This window comes from Miscanthus floridulus, chromosome 5 (genome assembly GCF_019320115.1).
Source record: "Miscanthus floridulus cultivar M001 chromosome 5, ASM1932011v1, whole genome shotgun sequence".
NCBI classification, from domain to species: domain Eukaryota; kingdom Viridiplantae; phylum Streptophyta; class Magnoliopsida; order Poales; family Poaceae; genus Miscanthus; species Miscanthus floridulus.
Window position 1 is genome coordinate 12,601,683 of NC_089584.1, and position 16,818 is coordinate 12,618,500.

The 16,818-nt window shown below is 48.7% G+C and overlaps 1 protein-coding gene across 6 annotated transcripts; it reads left to right on the forward strand.

Annotated features, from left to right (window-relative positions):
- Positions 1–2,181: 2,181 nt before the first annotated feature.
- Positions 2,182–4,984, forward strand: LOC136451545 (thioredoxin H4-1-like). 6 transcript variants are annotated; one of them, XM_066452238.1, is made up of 5 exons: positions 2,182–2,371; positions 3,093–3,165; positions 3,323–3,430; positions 3,851–3,973; positions 4,626–4,984. In XM_066452238.1, the coding sequence occupies exons 2-5, from the start codon at positions 3,118–3,120 to the stop codon at positions 4,794–4,796; spliced, it is 450 nt and encodes a 149-aa protein (XP_066308335.1). In that variant the 5' UTR covers positions 2,182–2,371; positions 3,093–3,117; the 3' UTR covers positions 4,797–4,984. The 6 variants fall into 6 exon arrangements, with proteins under 6 accessions (XP_066308335.1, XP_066308331.1, XP_066308330.1 ...); XM_066452234.1 differs by having other exon boundaries at positions 2,183–2,371; positions 3,317–3,430; XM_066452233.1 differs by having other exon boundaries at positions 2,183–2,371; positions 3,102–3,165; positions 3,317–3,430.
- Positions 4,985–16,818: the final 11,834 nt, after the last annotated feature.

Genomic DNA, 16,818 nt, shown 5'->3' on the forward strand with positions numbered 1-16,818 from the left:
TCCAATGAGCACCTTTTTCATTGAACAAAATGCTTTCTTTCTTTAGTAGTATCTGATTTTTTTATCAACGTTATGGTCACATTTGGACTGCTATTTCCATTGTATTTAATACATGTGTGCTTGTGCGTTTGTTTCTGTTTACTTGATTTCACGTATTCATCAGATCATGAATAGTTAATTTGGAACCGAATACATTGCAGTATTCTGTTCGACCTGAGCGACGAGCTTCTCACCTGCGTTCAGTTTTCTGCCACCTCTCTTTCCTCCACGTATGCAAATAGCTAGCTAAGAATTGCTTGTTGAAGACCCTCTTAAGCAAGTTATTGGAACATGATGTAACTCTATAAAAAATTTGGCTTGCACGAAAGAACCGAAAGAGTATGATTTTGTCAATCTAGTTTCTGTTTAGAGCAACATATGGTGTACCTATGTTTACTTGGAGGAGTTAGATGGTGCGCGTATGTATGTCAGCTGAGCATGAGTTTTGATTCGAAAAAACACATGTTTGGCTTGCACGAAACAAACGAAAGGGTGTGCTTTTGTCTATCTAGTTTAATCTAATTCCTTTTTTTAGCTTAGTTTAATCTAATTTCTAGCTTAGAGCAACACGGCGGTGAGCAACACGACGGTGCCTTTTGCGTTCCGTCATGCTTATAGCGTGTTCGGGCAAAGCAGCTAAAAATTATACGCACTGGAGTCAGGATACATGGGTCCGTTCATAAATACAAGGTATCATCTGGATGATTTTAGGGGTGTACATGTAGAGACTATGTTTCGATAGGAGAAATTTAACTTGACTCATTCTAGGCTACGCAATGTTGTAGAAAGGACATTTGGGGTTCTAAAAAACCGGTGACAGATTCTTGATGGGGTACCGCACTGTCATAGGACCAAGCAAAAGATGATTATAATTTCTTGCTTTGCACTCCACAATTACTTGTTCATTAGGGAGCATGGATTGGGATCCGCAACCTACCCACCGTCTCCCTAGGTTCAGCTCAATGCTAGTAACAGTATGTCTGTGGTTAGGGAGTTCATATCTTTAGGACTGTGGGGACATTGATTGTGGAGAGGTGATGTACCCATTGATGGTTGGGTAAGTGGCTTTTGCATAGGAACTGCCTTCATGCTCATTCTTATATGCCTAGAAAATAGTACAAATTTTGTACAGATGCCACTTAGGTCATTTGGTACTAGAGGAGATTGGGTCTAAGGGGAGCAGCCGATGGCATGAAGGAGAGGGTTCAAGTTGGTATGTGCATTTTCACCATTTGGGCTTCATCTTCTCAATGTGTGAAGTACCTTAAAGGGGGTACAACTTGTGTATTGTTGTTCCACGTAAGCACCCAATTAGATGTAGATGACTGTTGTGATTTACAAACAATTGTTTATGACCTGCTTTAATGGGCAAATGCGTAGGAGAAGTCTGATTTTGTGACACTTCTTCTACCAGTTAATTAAGTGGCTTCTAGGGGCTGCAAGTTTTGTAAATGTGCCCACCACTAATTCTCTGTCAAGGAGGTAAGAGTTGTAGTTGTTTTCACATGTATGGTGGAACTGCTACTAGTTTTGTAAAGGCTCCACTAATCCTCAAGTACTAGTGTTATGGACGAAACAACTGCAATTTGAGATGCCTTGTTAGCACGAGGTGGTTTGTAATGCACTGCTGTAATGGGTTCTTAGGAGTTGGAATGACCTGTTACTAAGAACTGTTGTAATGGGGTCTTAGGACAACTGTTGTTTTGTATAAAATGGAAGCCTTGTAATGTTGGGATCAGCATACGTCTGATTGGCGCCACTTTTGAATGGCTGCTGGTGTGTTGGCGCCAATGAACTGTTGTACTATAGTGTTGTTATGGGTTCTTAGGAATGCAAATGCACTGTTGAAATGACTAGTAATTGCTTGAAGAGACGGCCGTGGCATGTACTGCGGCGGTAATGAACTGTTATTTGTATGGCACTGGTGGATTGAAGTGGCAATGACATGCCTTGTTGTTTTGGCGCCAGAATCTGAATTGTTTTAGTTACATTACTTTTAAATTTGAATGTCATTCAATGCTCAGTCTAAACCGGCTGCTTGGTCTACTGAAGCTAATTGCCCTCTGTTGACTGAGCAGCAATGCTACCAGGCCCAGTAACAATACCAGCCGAACAGAGCCTAGCCCTACTGGCTGGCTGGCACTGGCACCATCCATCCATCCACCGTTACTGATCCAGTACTAGACGTCTAGACCCCGCGGATTCCTCGTCGCCAGCTCCCCTTTTCCCCCACAACCCCGGCGGCGCGCGGCTCCCCGTCTCCCCTCCTCTCTCCACCCTCTCCTTCCCTTTGGCGCCAAGTCCATCCGCCCCTCCGATTCCAGCCGTCCGGGTAAGGACTTCAATCCTCTCCGGACTCCAGTCTGATCAGATCCGCCGATCTGCTGCTCCGTTTCCTTTTTCTTCGCGCAAAAACGTCATGGATTCGCCCATGCTTTCCGCTACTGCTCCGCGATCGATCCCGTGGATTAGTGGTTCCAGACTCCCAGTTCGTTAGAGTTCTGGATCCTCGAGAGTAGGCAGGCTGAACTAGATGCCTCGTCAGTCGGACTGTAGTGTTGTTCTGGTGGTCCGGTTTATGGTAGAATAGAATAGAAAAAAAGGCGGAAATACTGAGGCTGTTGCCATGGGAATATGGGATGAGCCCGGTTCTTGTGATGTTGGAGGCGACTACAATTCCTTGCACTGCAGCACCCGACTCAATTTGAGCGCTGTTTGCCTCTGACGTCGGAGCTATTCGGGTTCTACCACCGCACCAACTAGGACCGAAGGATCTTTCTGTGGTTGGTGTGTCAAATAGTTGGTCAGAACGTTAGTTCTACGATTACGACCCCTCTCATCACCAGCAGATGATGCGAGGTCAGGTGCTGGACGCCTGGACCGTGGCTTCCGCGTGCTGTAGTAGGCCCCCGAGGCTTCTCTGCGTCCGTATCCTGAGCAGCCTTTTGCTGCTGGTGACCAGCGCCCACATATATTGTGTGATTTGTGTCCATTTCGTTGTTGTTTTTTCTGTCACAGACTCGGTGTTTGAAAGAGTCTGATGGAGTTTGCAGTTTTGCCAGGTGCCGACAGTTGAGGATGGGACTGAAGCGCCTGATGAGATGCTGCTGCTGCTGCATTGCAAAGGTCAGCTTCCTTGCTAAAAACACACACTCAACCCTACCTAATCAAGGAGTACTATGCCATTTGTTCGTGATAGTACTACACGTTATTCTGTCTGTTTTAAATTGCCAAGCGGTTTCTGCTGCTTGCTTCTCATGTTTCTCTGCCCGGACAGCAGCAGGCTGATGACGAGGACAAGATTGATTTTGGAGGTGGCAACGTTCATGTTGTTACAAGCAAAGAGGATTGGGACCAAAAAATTGCAGAGGCCAACAAGGATGGGAAAATTGTGAGTAGAACCTGCTCCTGGCAATTTTAGCAACTGAGAACCGTTTGTTCAGTATAGCATGACACTTAAGGCTATCGTGTACATTTGCTCTGTGCTATACTAACAGTCTAACACTATCCAGCTTACTTTTCACGACCTTTATTTTTTCTTTATTTATTGCTAGAAAAAACTAGATAAAATTTTTAAACAAAAGAAGTAGCATATTCAGTCTGTCTGTATTAGTTTGCCATTTTGTGCAAACAATAATAAAATCAATCGTGAGTCTTGTTTTTGTCTCTGAGTCTTCTGACTGTTCAGAATTTGGCTAAACTGACAAATAGTGTTGGCCCACATAATATGTGATGTAGGAACAATTGCTGCACTTTAATTTTCTGATATGAGTTGCACAGCTAGTAATCATTAATGGACGTTTTTTTGTAGGTGGTTGCAAACTTCAGTGCTTCCTGGTGCGGCCCATGCCGTGTCATTTCACCTGTTTATGCTGAAATGTCACAGACATACCCTCAGCTCATGTTCTTGACGATTGATGTTGATGAGTTAATGGTAATCAATGTTCTCTCAGACCTTTATCCTTACGCAAGTGGTCTCAACTCTCTGGATATCTTATTACCCGTGTTTAGTTGAGTGAATTTTGGAATTTGGGCTACTGTAGCACTTTCGCTTTTATTTGGCAATTAGTGTTCAATTATGGACTAATTAGGCTCAAAACGTTCGTTTCGCAATTTTCAACCAAACAGTGCAATTAGTTTTTTTTTCGTCTATATTTAATGCTCCATGCACGTATCACAAGATTCGATGTGATGGATACTGTAGCACTTTTTGGGAAAAGTTTTTGGAACTAAACATGGGCATGGATAAAAAAAACATGTACTCTTGTCTAGAATGTCTAGCAGTTAATAGTCGTTCCAAAATGAAAAGAACAGAGTTGTCTGCCCATAGTTGGTTTTAATATAGGAGTATAACGAACCACTGAGAGATGACCTTCCATAGTTCCATTGTGCGCATAGTTTTTGCCGAGTGCTTCTCTTCGTACGTACATCTGAATCTGGGAGTGTTGTGCAACTGCAAGGGTGTCCATTCTTGAGAGACTCTACTACACACAACTACATGACCCATAAAAAGGAATGTTTTGCTTATCATCAGAATCTGTGTTTTACATAAATCAACTGATCCTCTCCTCAATTTCATGCCACAGGAGTTCAGCTCGTCGTGGGACATCCGTGCGACCCCGACGTTCTTCTTCCTCAAGAACGGGCAGCAGGTGGACAAGCTGGTCGGCGCCAACAAGCCTGAGCTGGAGAAGAAGGTCGGCGCCGTCGCCGGTGCATCGTCACAGGCTGACGCGGCCGGCAGCAAGACAGTGTAGAGTGTAGTGTAGCTGTGTAGACAAAGACTCGCCTCGTTGACCTGCCCCCTGTATATCGCTATATCCTTGTTCCTGTGTGTTTCTTGTCACCGCGCGCATGCGTCTGTCGGCCGCGGTTCTGTGTGATGTCTCTTCTGCCATGTGCTGACTGTAGAAAAGTGAACGAGAGCCAACAACGTTTTCATTGATCTCTGGTGTGTTTATATAAGTTACAACATGTGTTGCTCAATTGGCAACTGCATCTGAGTGCTAGTGTACAACGAGGGCGCGTGTCGTGCTCTCGTGGTCACCACGCACTGGCTCTGGTCAGCGACGGCAGTTGGCGTTCGTGGTCTTGGCGCTGTCCCTCAACCCCCCCCCCCCCCCCCCCCCCACCCACAGTCTGATGGGTGATCGGCAGCACACAAAGACTGAAGCGGAAGCTTTCGAACGACGACGTCAGTAGACCTTTCGTCATGACGTCAACGAACTGTTCACCTGTTGGAACGTGGAGGACGCGCAATTCGCCCAGTTGAACTCGTTCTCGGACAAAATGAATGTCGAGCTCAATGTGCTTGGTGCGCTTGTGGTGAACGGGATTCGAGGACATGTATGCTGCGGATACGTTGTCACAGAACACAACCATCACCTTCTTGATTCCACAATGGAGTTCGCCGAGCAGCTGGCGTAACCAGATGCATTCCGCGGCTACGTTCGCCACCGCCCGATACTCGGCCTCCGCGCTTGATCGTGACACGGTGGGCTGCCGCTTGGATGATCAGGAGACGAGGGAGTCACCGAGATAGACGCAGAATCCCGACGTTGATCGCCGAGTGTCTGGGCAGCCCACCCAGTCCGCGTCTGAGTACGCGGTGACGCTGAGGTCGGAGGAGGCGCGAAGCTGGAGGCCGTGCGGCGTCATGCCGTGGACGTACCACAGTATACGCTTGAGAAGCGCCATGTGCGGTGCGCGGGGATCATGCATGTGGAGGCAGGCTTGCTGGACGGCAAAGGCTATGTCAGGCCGCGTCATCGTTAAGAACTGGAGTGCGCCTGCCAAACTGTGGTATGACGTCGCGTCGTCTGTTGGTGGTCCGTCGGCGGCGAGCTTGTTCTTGGTGTCGATTGGTGTTGAGGCAGGGTTGCAGTTCGTCATCCCGGCGTGTTCGAGGATGTCTTCAGCGTACCTCTCTTGAGAAAGGTAGAACCCGTCCTTGGTGCGCTTGACGTCGATCCTGAGAAAGAAGCGCAGCGCCCCCATGTCCTTGACGGCGAATTCGGCACGGAGGCAGTCGATAATGTGCTGGAGCAAGGCCGAGCTGGACCTAGTGAGCACAATGTCATCGACATAGAGTAGGAGATATGCGATGTACGTGCCGCGATGAAGGACGAAAAGGGACGAGTCAGATCAGGTTGCCTTGAATCCGATCTTGGTGACATACCCGGCGAACCGAGTGAACCACGCCCGCGGTGCCTGACGGAGTCCATATAAGGACTTGTCGAGCAGACAGACAGCATCAGGGCGATCAGCATCGACGAAGCCCGTGGGCTGCTAACAGAGAACATGCTCATTGAGATGACCATGAAAGAATGCATTAGAGACATCGAGTTGCTTCATTGGCCACTAGTTAGATGCCGCGATGGCGAGGACAGCACAAATAGTGTCTGGCTTGACGACAGGTGAGAAGGTTTCACTGAAATCAATCCCTGCTCATTGGGTGAATCCGCGCACCACCCACCTCGCCTTGTAACGCTCTAGTGAGCCGTCAGGATTGAGCTTATGATGAAACACCCATTTGCCACCGACAACGTTGGCACCCAGTGGACGATCAACAAGGCGCCAAGTTCTGTTGCGCTGGAGCGCATCAAACTCAAGCTCCATGGCTGCCCTCTAGTTAGGATCTTTGAGAGCAGTCCGAGCTATAGCAGGAAGTGGAGAGATCACAGGCGCGGCGAATGAGTCGCCAGCGTGTAGAGCATATCGTGGATTTGGTTTGAAGATGCCTGCCTTGGAACGAGTCTGCATTTGGTGACCGTGGGCCGATGCCGTGGGTACGGCGTCGAGAACAGGACTGTTGGACAGTGATGGAGCGGAACTAAAGCACCGGAGGATGGTGCGGAAGGAGTGGGTGTGGCACTAGACATAGCAGGCGATAGAGAAGCAGGAGGAGGAGGTGGTGGGTGAGGTACGCTCTGCTAAAGAATGACAGGCTCGTCAGTACTGTAGCTGGTCTGGTTATTGTCGGTTGACGACGCTGAGATTCAGAATGAAAGGGGAACTGGGTTTCATCAAAAAAAACATGGCAAGATGTGATGACGCGGCATGTTTGTAGATCAAGACATCGGTATCCACGGTGATCAGCCGGGTAACCGAGAAGAACACACGGCGTGGATCGAGCATGGAGCTTTATACGGTGTTGTTGAAGCTTGATTGGGATAGCACAGGTGAAAGGTCCTTGCTTGGTTTTGGTAATTGAGTGACAACCTAGGTGGACTAATTATGTTTATGTGAGATACACAGGTGATTAGTCCACAGGTACATGTGTGTGAGCAACATATGCCATGAAGGTGAAAATGGCTTGGAGATATTGCAAAGCTCACACATGTGATGATGAAGGAGCTTATTGCACATGAGACATGACATTGAGTCATGTGATCAAGGTGGAGAAGATTAAGACAAGACTTGGCTTGATGGACCGGTTGCAAGCGTGAAGGGCAAGTCAAAGGCTGTGGAGTGATGGACCACGTGACGGTGAAGCTTGAGCAAGACTTGGCGCCGATGGATGATGGCAACGGTGAAGAGCAAGTGAAGTCAAGATCGATGAACCAATATGATCACGTGATGATATGAAGTGGATCATATCATTGTTGATCGTGTTGGTGCATGTGTTGCATCGATATTGAAGGAGATGGAATGGAATGCGCAAGGCAAAGGTATAAACTAGGGCATTTCATTTCACCGGTCATAGGTGTGTAGAGAAGTTTATGACTGGGTTTAGGATAGATGGCCGTACTATCAAGAGGGGCAAACTTGTTTGCATATCGGTCATCTAGTGCCACTCGAGTGATCTAACTTTGCATCGTCGTTAGGATCGAGTGGTGTGGCAAGTTGAGTGGCTAACATCCTTTGAGAAATGATTGTGAAAATGCTAACACATATGCACATGGTGGTGTACACTTGGTGGTGTTGGCACATTTACAAAGGAGGTGGTGTTTGCAGGGGTGAGATGGGTTTGTGTCCCTCTCTCCCTCCCGCCGAGCTTGCTCGGCGGGATTCGGCGCTTTCAGGAAAATGGAATGCCTATTTTCTATTGCGCCGGATGCAAATTCTTGGTGGTTAGCACATTAGAGCAAGGGTGAAGAAGTTAGAAGTGAAAACGAGTTGATCGCGAAGATGCTGGCGTCGGTCAACTGACCGGACGCTGGATCTGAATGCACCGGACGCTGGCAGGCTGCGTTCGGTCAGGCTGACGTATGATGACATAGAAGCTTTAGTGTGACCGGACGCTGGCTGCGTCCGATCAAGTGTGACCGGACGCATCTGGTCGAGGTCGGTACCTTACTAGAAACGACCGGACGCTAGGGGTTTAGCGTCCGGTCAGTTAAAGCTGCTACGTCCGGTTAGGTCAAGTGACCGTTGGAATCGGGACACATGGCCATCCGCGGGCGACCGGACGCTGAGGTCCAGCGTCCGGTCAACACGACCGGAGCGTCCGGTCGGCCCGACCGTTGCCCAGTGAAGGGGTAACGGCTAGTTTAGCCCTTGGGGCTATAAATAGAAGTGGCCTTCGGCCATGGCTGGTGCTGAGCACCTCAAGGGACTTAGTGTCCATGCTTGTGAGTGCTTGGGAGCCCTCCATCACACATATACTTGATAGTGATCATTCGATTGTGTGAGTGAGCGATTCTAGTGCGATTGCATCGTGAGGTTGCATCGAGTGGCACTAGGTGATCGAGTTGCAAGCCGGTGGTGCTTGTTACTCTTGGAGGTTGCCACCTCCTAAACGGCTTGGTGGTGGTCTTCGTCGAAGCGCGCAAGAAGCTTGTGCGGCGCTCCGGAGAAGTGCTTGTGAGGGGCATTGTGCTCGCCCCGCAGGAGCCGCGAAGAGCAACTCTAGTAAAGCATGTCATTGAGCTACCCTCACTCAAGGGGTAGGTTCTTGTGGCGCCCAACGTGCGGGCTTAGAGGGTGATGCTAATTAGCCGCCGAACCACCAAGTGAGCGGTCGACACAACGGGAACTAGCGTGTTGGTAAACACGTGAACCTCGGGAGAAAAATCATCGTGTCAACCTTGTTCTTCCCGTTGGTTTGCATCCCTATTACACAAGCTTGCAATTACTTTTATACATATTAAGCTTGTGTAGTTGCTCTTGTAATTAGATAGCTTGTGTAGCTTGCTAATTACCTTCTTGCTTGTGTAGCATAGAAGTAGCTCCCTTGCGTGGCTAATTTGGTTTGTGTAACCTTGTTAGTCATATTGCTTAGTTTGTGTAGCTAAGTATTTGTGCTCTCTAATTAGGCATTGGTTGCCTTGTTATTGAGCATTGCTAGTGAGTTTTGTTAGCTTTGTGCTTTTGCTTACTAGCATGTGTAGGAGCTCCCTTGTTGCTTAAAGTACTAGTGGCATAGGTTTATGTAACCTTGCTCCTAGAATTGGTTAGGTGAGCTCTAGCTAGCCCGGCACCTTTGTTGCTTGATTAGTATCTTTGGAAGGTGCTAGAGAATATAGATATAGGGGTGTAGTCTTGGCTAGACCGATAGTTATAATTCCGCACTTGTTTCGGTAAGCCGACGCGATTAAGTTTTAAAAAGGACTATTCACCCCCCCTCTAGTCGCCATCTCGACCTTTCAACAGGCACCGAAAAACCCTTAGATGAATGTAGGATGGTGGTGCTCCGAGGAGAAGCTAAAATGGAGTCGTCTGACCACTGGCCCGACAGGGACGACGATTCAGAAGATGGGTTGCCATGGACAGCGCCTCCACCCGATATGCATCAGGCAAGCTAGCATGAATGAGAAGACTACGAACGCAGTCATTCAATGTTCTAATGATGCGCTCAGCTTTGCCATTTTGAGATGAAGTGTGAGGACAAGACAGGCGCAAGGTGGCACCATGGTGTTCAAGATGACGCCGAAAGGCTAAATTATCGAACTCTTTCCCATTGTTGGTTTAGAATGCAATGATAGGTAACAAAAACTGAGTATGAACGTAAGCATGAAATGCAATGAGGCACTAAAAACATCAGACTTGTTGCGTAATGGAAAAGTCCAGACATAGTGTGTAAGATCATCAATCAACACAAGGTAATACTTGAAGCCAGAGAAACTAGACACTGGAGAGGTCCAAACATCAGCATGAACAATCTGAAATGGGACATAGCTAACTGAAAGTAGAGTCTAAAAAAGGTAAACGCACATGCTTGCCAAGTTGACAGGCTTCACAAGTGGATGGTTTGGTGGAGATGAACTCAAGGCGAGGAAGAGTCTGCTGCAGCGTGTGCCGTCCAGGGTGGCCTAAACGCTGATGCCAGAGCTCGACAGTGGGCTTGGAGGTGGTGGTCAGGGCCTCTGGCGTAGATGAGTCCAGAGGGTATAGCTCACCATCGCTATTACAGCGGAGGATCACCGAACGAGTGGGAAGATCCTTGACAGAGAAACCAAAAGCGTCAAACTCCACAGAGACATTATTGTCACGAGTTAAGGAATGAACTGAAATAAGATTCTTAACAAGTGATGGAGAGACAAGAACATTAGGGAGGGAAAGTGGGGATCGAGCAGTGGGGATATGTGTGGAAGCACGATGAGTCACCGGCAGCGTGGCGCCATTGCCGACGACAATAGGAGTGGAATTGTAAACTAGGGTGTAAGAGGTGAGATTAACAGCGTTGGAAGACATGTGGGAAGAAGCGCCGGTGTCTATGAACCATTCGGCCGCTTGAGGAGCAGCTGCTATTGAATTTGCCGCTTTTAGTGCGGCGAGCAAGGCCTGATGGTTCCACGGATCCACGAAGGGTGCTGGCTGAGCGACGCCAGACCCGACGAAGTAAGCCTGGTGTGGTGATGTGCCGGGGCGCGAGCCGAGCACGCCAGCTCCTGGGGCACGGAATGGCATGGGCCATGCCCACACCATGCCAGGCCACAGATTGAATCCGGGCGTCCAGGCCGTTGGCGGACTTGGGAGGAGAACCCGCCTAGAGATGAGCCGCGGCCACGACCGTGGCCACGACCACGCCTGTTGTCATAGCGGTTAGGCGCACCGTGAGCAGTAGATGGTGGCTTGGCGACGGTTGTCGGCACAGTGGAGCCGGAGTTGCCAGCCATAGTAGAACTTGATCCGTCTTCGGTGGCGGTGTGTGCGGTGGGACGAGGTCCACCAGTGGTGAGCAGAGCATGCTGTGCCGCCGTCTTGGCATGCTCCTTGTCGTAGCGCTCTTCCAGAAGAAGGTATGAGCACGCCGAGAGGAAGGTGTGCGGCGGCTGCTTGGCGGTGATGGCGGTGATGGCGTGGCGATACTTGGAGCTCAGGTCGCGCAGCATGTTCAGGACTTGGCTCGTCTCCCGCACTGGCTGGCCGACATCGCGGAGCGCATCCGCGAGCTGCTTGAGTCGTCCGGTGTATTGGGTGATGTCCATATCGCCCTAGACCATGTTTCGGAACTCCGTCTCTAGGTAGACAGCGCGATGGAGCTCGTTGTCGCGGAATTGATCGTGGATGGCGCCCCAGACGCGGTACGCGGTTGCCTTTGGATGGCGCACGATGTCGTGCACGTCCTTGGCGATGGAGTTGTACAGCCAACTCAAGATGTACTGATCAACCACACGCTAGTCGGGATCATGGCGCTGGTCGGCGGTTGGCAGAGATGAGACGTGGGAGGTGAGGCCGAACTTGCCGAGGAAGGCGTCGAAGAAGCACCGCCATTCGTCGTAGTTCGGCATGGCGAGCTTGAGAACAACGGGAATGTGAGATTTGATGTTGACGGTTTGAAGGACTGCGGTGGGAGGCGTGGTGGCAGGGGGATCGTCACCGACAGAGGAGGTGAAGGAGACTTCGGAGGTGTCGTCGGAGTCGGAAGAGCCGAGACCGAAGAGGGGATTGTCGTCCATGGTTGGCATGGCGACAATCACGGAAGAAGATGACAATGCAGCGAGAGCTCAACCCGAGCTTGCTGATACCATGTAGAAAAGTCAATGAGAGCCAACAACGTTTTCATTGACCTGTGATGTGTTTATATAAGTTACAACATATGTTGCTCAATTGGCAACTGCATCTGAGTGCTAGTGTACAACGTGGGCGCGAGGGCGCGCGTCGTGCTCTCGTGGTCACCACGCACCGGCTCTGGTCAGCGACGGTAGTTGGCGTTCGTGGTCTTGGCGCTGTCCCTCGACATTGACCGCTGATTGCACAGTTCTCCGGTAATGGTATCTTAGTTTCTGTGGTAGCAACTGGCAAGTCCATGAGTTTAAGTTCATCGTCAAGGAGTGCCATTTCCGGTGTTGATGTCATGAGAGAAATGTTACGTCACGCGCCGCGGAAGCCCGCATGACGGTATGAGCGTGGTCGTGGAGCGTGGCGTGTCTTGGTGAAGGGTGGAGCAGCAGACGGCGCGAAGCAAGCAAGGAGTTTAGTGGGCAGGTGTAGTGTAGAGTTTTTTTTTTTTTTTTTTTTTTTTTTTTTTTTTTAGAAAAGGTGTAGTGTAGAGATAACGGGCCTAGAAAGAGGCTGCCACATACAGTAACATAGGCCCAAGGCCTTCCAGCCAGTCGCGTGCAAATTACTAATTTCCAGTTTGCTTCTGCCAGTCACGTTTGACACGAGTCGTATCCCATTTCCCATATATGTGGGGACGTGGAGCGTGGGGGCGTCATGTGCCGTGTGTTAGGCCCCAATTGGTCGGGCTCCTGTGGGCTCCAGCTTCTGCACTATAGCCGGGTGTCGGCCGCCCAGCGGCCGACAAGTGCCTATAGGAGCTGGAGTCGCGGAGCCAGAAAAACGAGCTTCTCTGGCTCCAGTTGTATCAGTGAGAGAGAAGGAGAAGAGAGAAAAATAGCTCCGATGGCTCTGATAAACAGTAACCAAGTGTCGACGGGAGCCGGAGCCGTCGAATCCCACAGCCAAACGGAGCCTTAGTTTTGGACATTTGGTGGAGGAGACGAAAAAATGACGTACCGTCGGAACTCGGAACCCGGCACTACTTTTTTTGGCAGCTGCTCTAACTACCCAAACCCATTACGTATGCGTCACTAGACCTGAGGTTAAACACGTGCGCCAATCTGCACCGCGCCGCGCGTGCAGGAGTAGGAGCAGTAGCATGGAAAAAAAAATTCTGTGGATACCCATGTATACCGCCGCTCGATGGAGGACACAGCTTTGGTACTCGTTTGTACGGCAACGACGGACGATCTGGCCGGTGCGTGTGGGATGTGAACAATGGATTGTGTATTTGTGTTTGACCGCGACCTCAATTCTCCAACCACGAGCCGAGCGGAGCAGATGGATACACGGAGTCTGGATGCACAGGTGTCAACCATCGAGCCGCGGTATACGTGGAGTCTAGATGGATACAGTATCCACCGAATTTTTCCCCCTGTGCGGCCGTGTCTTCCTTTCGACGCTTGTGACAATTTCCAACTGGGAGGGCGCAGGCTCGCTTTATCCACGAACGAATGAAAATGAACTGCCGACTTGCAGCAGCTGTACCCTGCCCTCCTAGCCCTACGGAAGCACGGAGCCGCCGAGCCGGTACCGGACGAAAGAAACCGCATATGAACCTAGCCCTTGTTTAGTTCCCCGGATTCCTGAATTTGGCACTATGCAAAAAGAAGATTCCCCGTCACATCAAATTTGTGGTACATGCATGGAGTACTAAATGTTGACGAAATCAAAAACTAATTGCACAGTTTGGTTGTACTTTGCGAGACGAACGTTTTGAGCCTAATTAGTCAACAATTGGACAATTATTACCAAATAAAAACGAAACGCAACAGTGCGCTACAGTACCTGATTTTTTTGGCGGCGCCAACTTCGTGGGCAAACTAAACGCGCCCCTAACGCACGGCCGACGCTTGACGCTTCTCTGTTGCCTTGGGATTTCCAGGCACGGGCACAGGCAGTGCATCGTCCTCGTTCGCATCGCAGCAGCCAGTGACGAGGCCATATCAAATTGAAGGGCCACGGACCGTGTAGATGTAATATTTTATCAGAAATTACACCTGCCCGCTGCTTGCTCATCGTCTCCCGGATGTAATATTTTATCAGAAATTACACCTGCCCGCTGCTTGCTCATCGTCTCCCGCCATGGTGGATCTCGAAATATCACGCCGGCCGTTTATTTTATATATACCCGCCGCATGCGACGCTGCATGCGGGCCCCACCCGCTACCTCTCCCGCGCCCGCGCCAGTAGTACGACGCCCGGAGGCCCCACTCCTCGGCCCCACCAGAACTCCGAGCGTTTCCGAAACTACCGCTGGTGTTCCCTAGCCGAGAGTAGCCGTGGTATGTATCCACAGTGGGAGTATAGCCCAGTGGCCCGAGTACGTACGTAGTCGTTAACGTTGTCGCGCGTCAGTAATAAATCTTTTCTTTGGCTGTTGCGCTATACGTTTTGTGGTGTATCTATACGGGTATATAATATATATACGCGGCCAACCTGTCGCCCATCACAACGTGCTTCGTGTGCACTTACCGACGCTGTTACTTTACCAACACTAGTATCACTGTAGGACAGTGACGTACCTCGACCAGTCGACCTCGAGAAGTCGAGAGACATACAAACGCTGGTATCTTCTTCAGTTCCGTTTTCCCTTGCTCACTAAATTGATGACGTCAGTTGGTTTCATGGAGTAAAAAAAAGTTAACCGTAATAGCTTTATGCCAACACTTCGTACGAAGACTGCGTGCACGTCGTTATCCAAGATATCAGTAATAAACGCCCCCCGCGACGCTACATATGTTTGTGTTCAAAATGGCAAGCAAATAGAAATGACTTCGAGCCAAGTATTGTTCCCTAAAATTACAAGCCAAGTGCGTGGCATCCAACGAATAAGTAATATTTCATATTCTCTTCCGCCGTGTTATGACACAAAACAGCATGAGATCAAACAAATTAGTTGGCTTTACAAGTCCTCCGCAAGTCGCAACAAAAAAGAAAAGATAAATAAAACAATATCGGAGAACGTCGTATAAAAGTGAGGTTGCACAATATTGGAGTATTAATTTTGCAAGCTTTGAAAAACCACCCCTAGGTCCAACCATGCATTCACATTTGGATCTCCAAGCACCAGATTGAGATGAGTTGTTTGGTTACGCGTGCATGGTCAATGACTCAATATATATATACGTGGACAGCAGGTCACCAACATCATAGTCGCGGTAAACATATATTAAAAAAACACACACTCAAAACGAGCTGCATATCATCCAATTACTTCTATTCTCCCCGTTCAGAATTTGTTAGGAGTATTTTGCTTCATTTTTAATATGAAACTACAAAGTATGTGTACTCAAAGCTTGATATGAGCTAACAAAGTTTAGCTCATATCAAGCTTGGGTGTACAAAAAACATTGTGTTTTTTAATATAAACTCAAAACATTGTTGGGTGCTCATATCAAGCTAATATTTGATGTGTTTCTTCAACCTCATATCAGAATCACCACTTCTATGCTCAGTGTGCCTCGTCTCCACTTTACTCGTGTTTTGTCTCTTTCTGAGTGGTGGAGCTCTCAGTATGGTAAGGTGGGGCTATTGCCATACCTTGAGTTTGTCCAATGCCTACTATAGCATGTGTTTTTTCATTTGATAAAGGTGCTATAAACTATACTCCATCGTTCTGTTAAACCGTGTATATTATATCTTAATTCTCACCTGTCCTCCACCACTGCTCTCTACTCTTTCTCAAACATAACCAGGTGAAGTTGCCACCGGGCACGGACAGACCCTACACCACTGCTAAAACCTATCGTCACCCTAAACTACTAGAGCATGCTCAAAGCGAGAAATCTGAGAGGTGTCATACATATGCAGTAAGAGCATGGACCTGTTTGGCATGTTGCCGCAAGACGCCACAACTTTAAGGCTCGCCTAAAGTGCGGCGCTGAAATCAGCCGCCGAAGATTTGGCGAGCTAAGGCGTCGCAAACTACTTACGTGTTGTTGGGAAACTATGGCGGCACTAGAGGTCCGGGAACCAATCAAACATCAGTCAAAAGTGGGGCGTTGGAGGTATGGCGAGATTTGGCGAACTCTGGGAACAAAACACGCCCCATGAATAAAAACAGTGAGCACCAAGTTTCGACTAAGTGTAGTTAGATTTCTCTTTTTTCCCATAGGAATCATTTGAACTCCCCTTTCCTTCAAATTCAAAAGTACTAGCTAAACAGCTTTTATGAAACATCATTTTACCGTTGTTTTTTTTTCCCTCCGAAACAAATGCTAGCGAAGCATACATACAAATATCATTGCGGCCAAAATTCAAACCCCGCGGCCGCGCCGCGTGGGTCCCGCCTCCCAACTCAGGTGTCTTGGACACGGATTAATCATTAATCAATAGCAGCGTAACCTGTAACCACCCTGGTAGAGTATTATGGGGTGTTTGGCTGCCCTTTCTAAATTTTAGTCGTTGTGTCATCGAATGTTTGATATGTGCATGGAGTATTAAATATAAACTAATTGCATAGTTTGTGACTAATTTACGAGATAAATCTTTTAAGTCTAATTAGTCTATAATTTAGCAATATTTTGCTACAGTAAACATGTGCTAATGACGAATTAATTAGACTAAAAAAATTCGCCTCGTAGGATACTAACGGATTATGTAATTTATTTTTTTATTAATATTCGTATACCCATACAACGTCCTTTCGACATACATCCTAAATTTCACCCCCTTATTTACCTGCCACTGCCACGAGGACCGGGGCCTAAACGCGTCCAGCTCATCACCATCCCACCAGCCACTGACCGAGGGCAGCACCGTCATTTCGGCGCTCCGGGCCCGTCGTCCCCGCGGTTTAAAGCGCCCTCCACTCTCCAGCACCACCAC